Below are 4,977 nucleotides of genomic sequence, written 5' to 3' on the forward strand. Positions count from 1 at the left end.
TTAGTCAGTGGCTGGCAACTCACTCTGGCTCTGCTTCCAAATGTAGCTCCCAGTCCCAAAACACAAGATGGATTCAGATTAGATCACATGGCAAGGGTACCTTCTGGGGGAAAAGGGACACTGAGGTGACATAGGATGATAGAGGTTCAGCCACGTGCTCCCCTTTCCTGCTTCTTCTCTTCTGACCCCAAAGTCTTCATTCATGAAATCAAAATGGTAGATTCAACTGACACCAGCAATTGACACCAATATGTTATTTAGAATTGGAACTGGATGCCAGGCTTCAGAAAAAATGTATCGGTAAGGAGCTCCTGTTTGTAAATAAACATAGTAAAGAAGTACGCAACCAGTGAAATGTTTGTTAAAATGATAAATTGTGTTTCAGGGATTGGCCCCACCATAACTTCTTAAGGACAGCATCTACGCCGGTCAACCAAGGAGACAAGGGCATGGGCCATGTCCTCAAGGAGCAAGAGCAGGGAGGAAGTGGTCAGGATGAGGCTCTGGGGGTGTTGGAGGGGAGCTGCTCATGGACGGCCAGGGGTCCTGGGAACCAGGATGGCCCTAGAGATGCAGAGGCAAGGGAGGGCACAGACGTGGGCTGTCCTCCCTGTGGCCAAGGCAGTGAATTAGGTGCTTCAACCCTGAGTGACTGAGGCAGCAGAGGGGAGCCCACAGGCAGCAGAGGCCTCAAGCAGGAAACTGTGGGGCTTGCCCAGAAATCAACCCAGAGTTCACTGATGCAACTGTGGAGTCAGGGCCTCCGGGGAACACCTGAGCTGTGCTGGGATGTCCCTGAGGGTCCAGGGAAGCAGGAAAATAGAACCAAGAGCCTTCTCTGAAGCTGAGAGTTCAGATTCATGTCCTGGTTGTGCTCATTACTAATCGAGCCCTGAGGAAGTCTTACTTATATCTTTGAGCATCATTCTCTGAGGCTGAGAGCAATGACCGGCCCACCTCCTAAGGCAGGTGGGGACACTTCCAGATTGCCCAGGATGGTCCAGGCTCCTCTTCAGTCCTGGCATCCCGTCCACTTTGTGCATCTGTTCACCATCTAAATTGCCCGGGGTGGGAAGTAAGGTCCATGGCTCCCCCACAGAGGGTTGCCATGGTAATGGTTAAAGAGGCTTAGGAGAGGCCCTGCCATCCAGGAAGTGCTGGACAATTCCTCACTGCCAATGGCATACCATTAAAGGTCAATCAGGGCTGTCGCTGTCCTAGCAGGCTGATTAGAGCAGGGTCCGGCACACAGGTTGTGAAACTGCTCTCGCCTTGAAGAAGAAGCACGAGGTGAAGCAGACACAGGTGACAGTGTGAAAAAAGAGGAGACAAAGCAGGAGGAAAAGTGATGGAGGAACCCAGTCCGACCCAATAGTAGTAATAAGGGTGATGACGGCACAAGCTCACAGTGGGGATGTGCTTATCATTTAGAAAACATCCTCCTCCCTCTTGCCTATGGCCACGTGCCGTCACTGCAGTCTCAAGATTGCCTTGGTTCCAAATTCACTGCCCGCTGGTTTGTGCAAAGCCATCAGAGCCTGGCTGCTTCCCCTTGGCACAGGCTGTGGTTCCCTGGTCCAATCCCCGGTGGATCCTGTCCCTCCCTCCCTCGTTCTTGGGAGGGACTAAGGCAGCTCCCTGGGGAATAAAGAGAGGAGCTGTGGCCACTCAGCCCACAGTGAACTCCTTGATCCTGCCCCCCCTCGGGAACAGCCACCAGGAGCCACCTCGCCATGAAGCTGCTCGCAGTCCTCCTGCTGGCTGCCCTCCCCCTTTACTGCTCTGCAGGTGAGCTCTGTGCAGGGAGGGCTGCCTGTGGGCCAGCGGGGGGAGCCAGGGCCCCTGGGGAGGAGTCCCAGTTCCCAAGCCGCAATATGGTTCAGTCCTATTTCCAAATTTCCGAGTAGGAAACCCCCACAATCACCATTAATTACAAATAATCAAAGAAGCAGCTCCCTTGTGGCCTGGTCTCCGACTTTGGAACTGCATTGACTGTGTCATTGTCTTCAAGGTGACCCACCGTGGTCCCACCTACCTTGAAGACAAGAGTGAGTCTCACTGTGGAATTCTGGAATGAGACGTTTCAGTGGGACGAGGGGATATGGCTTTGGGCCCAGATGTGTTTCCTAAAAGAAGCCTCATGCATCTCCTTATATGTGAAGGAGATGGCAGCCTGTGGAGGTGAAGGCCCGGGCTACAGCCTGGGACTCGGCCACTCCACAGACATCCGCAGGGTTAATCTGAGCCCTTCCAGGCGGCCCTTGAGCTCCAGTGCCTCCATGTTCACGCTGCTGGAGGGGAGACCTCACCCTCTGTGGAGCCCACATTCAGCAGTGGAGGAGAAGGAGGCCCCGCCAGGATACGTGACATGTGTGACCTGATTTACAAAGCTTTTTATAGGGCCTACCTCACTTGTTCCTAATGTAGGGGAAAAAAGGCGATGTGCCCAAGAACTAGATAGAAAATTCCAGAAACAAGAGTTACATCAGCTCGTGTGAACTCAAGTCCTGAGCTTTCTCCTTGCAGGTTGGTCCAGGAGATCACTTCATGCACTAGAACTTTTCTCTTTTTCTTTTTGGGTACCAAATATTGAATCCAGTGGTGCTTAACCATGGAGTCACATCCCCAGCCGTGCTTTTTAAAATATTTTATTTTGAGACAGGGTCTCGCTCAGTTGCTCAGGGCCTTGTTAAATTGCTGAGGCTGACTTTGAACTTGCGATCCTCCTGCCTTGGCCTCCCAAACAGCTGGGATTAGAGACACGCATCACTGTGCCTGCCTAGACGTTCCTCTTTGTGCTGAATGTTGATGCTTAGTTTGAGTCAACAGAGCTAATGAACAGAATTTTGAATCCAGTAATTCTAGGGTCCCTGAAAATCTTAACTGATGTTCTGAATGATGACAGAGTAGTGTGGCATGGCTTTGAACAAAGACAGAAGAACCGCTGTTCAGTAAGTCCTATACATTGGACTATCTCATTTCTTATGTAATGGTAATCAAGATGGCACAGGGTTCAACTCCTCTGGGTTGCTGTGTTGGGTACAGCAAGTTCAGGGCTCTAGGGAACCTCAGAGCCTGAACTTCCTCTTCTAGAATTGGGATCTCTAGCCATGCCCTCCTGAGATGTTCACAGATGAGTGATACCACAGGTGCTCCTCGTCATGGGTTCCCACCACCAGTCGTGAGCCATATTCTGATGCTTCTTCCCAGGTTCTGGCTGCCAATTTCTCGAGGAAGTTGTCACACAGGCAATTGCTCCAGACATATCCAAAGAAGAGTTCCTAAGTTTCATTGAGGAGTTTGTGCATAGTAATTCCACTCAGACAGCCGTGGAGGAATTTAAACAATGTTTCCTGAACCAGTCCAACGAAACTCTGGCCAATGTTCAAGGGATGATGGTAATTTGGGGTTCTTCTCGTGTAAGATCAGTGATCGGAAACAAGCAGGCTCTGAGATTTTTGAGTCCTAATGTCAAAGAAATTGGTGCACATGTTTTTTAAAAAATCATGTAATTCAGTGGTAGGGTGTTAATGACTTTTTCCTCAAGAAAGCCACCCAAGGCCCCAGGGTTGGTTTTCTATCTCACTTTGACACTCTTCAGTGAATGGCAGCCAAAGACAAAAGAAGGGAAAGCAGTCCCAGAGGTTGATCCCCACCTCTCAGCTCCTCAGATCATACACATGTGCACATACTCATCTCTCCATACACCCCTTGGAGAAGGCGGAGTTACACACACACACACACACACACACACACACTTTCTACAGAAAGAAAATCCTTGATTCTTAGGATGCCCTCACCTTTAATGATATGAAAGCCAGGTCCCCTATTGCAAAACGCCAAACATCAAGAGGCCATTTTGTAGACACTTTTGGAGGGGTCCCAAACGTACCATTGAGTCATATTCTTTGTTCCTGAATGAAAACATTTAAGATGCACTTCTATTCAACCTACTTTGTCAGCATACATGTGTGGAAATTATGGACCCTTTCATTTAGCAGCCATGAAAACCCAGGTAGAAGAGTTACACAATAGCATAGGTGATGGAGTATTTCAAATAAAACAATGAGTATTTCTTTCTAATGACAGATACTTGCTAATTAATCTCTTTGGGAATATACTTAATATATCAATATTCTCTTTGAGACACAGAGTGCCTGCATTTCGGGTTAGACTCACCATTCACAGTGAGAAACTCCAGTATTGCATAGAACATGTGATAAGGGTGGAGGGTCACAGGTTCTTTTCAGTAGTTTCTCACTTTTCAGGCCACAGAGGAATTCAGAAAGATCACATCCATTTACTTGAGCAGAGATTTTAACAATTCAGGGTGGAAGAGTGGTATCAAAATGGACCAAATTCTATCTTCAACACATATGACCTGTAGCACGTTTAATGAAAAGTTATTTTAAAGAACAGTAGTCAGGGGGTAGTCCTTGGAGAAATGATTCAGAAATATCAGCCATTCTTTGGAATTAATAAAAGTCTTCTAACAATAGAACCCAGAAGTTGGTAACCGATCTTGCTTTCTGAATTCTGTGGGAGACTTGATGTTCACTAAAAAAAAACAAGAAGACAAGGAGCAGATATTTTTGGTTTTGAGTATTTGACATGGCAGGACAGAGTTGAAAATCTCAGTGACGTCCCTGCCTTTCTTTTCCAGAACATCATGTACAACAGCATTTACTGTGCATTTTTCTAAGTTTCCACAAGAACTTGACTCAACTGCAAAACATGTTCAGAAACTGACTACGGATGCTGTCCTGCTCTTTCCCAATTTTGTTCTTCTACCTATAAATTGCAAGACAATTGTTGAAACCTCAAAAGCAATTTCAATAAATCACCTGCAATCACTAAAGCTCCTTTTCATTTTTCTTGGAAATTGGAGGCTTAGGAAGACTTCTGCACACACGCCTGGGTGAGCGCTCTCTCTCTCTCTCTCTCTCTCTCTCTCTCTCTCTGACACACACACACACA

At 47.6% G+C, this 4,977-nt stretch overlaps 1 protein-coding gene across 1 annotated transcript; it reads left to right on the forward strand.

Annotated features, from left to right (window-relative positions):
* Positions 1-1,733: 1,733 nt before the first annotated feature.
* SCGB2A2 (secretoglobin family 2A member 2) lies at positions 1,734-4,702 on the forward strand (the record flags this gene model as incomplete). The annotated part of the gene is made up of 3 exons (XM_081280484.1): positions 1,734-1,788; positions 3,211-3,398; positions 4,664-4,702. 3 exons carry the CDS (start codon positions 1,734-1,736, stop codon positions 4,700-4,702), a joined length of 282 nt encoding a protein of 93 aa, XP_081136610.1.
* Between the last annotated feature and the right edge of the window lie 275 nt (positions 4,703-4,977).

Source organism: Spermophilus citellus (genome assembly GCF_964194105.1).
Source record: "Spermophilus citellus genome assembly, chromosome: 2".
NCBI lineage: Eukaryota > Metazoa > Chordata > Mammalia > Rodentia > Sciuridae > Spermophilus > Spermophilus citellus.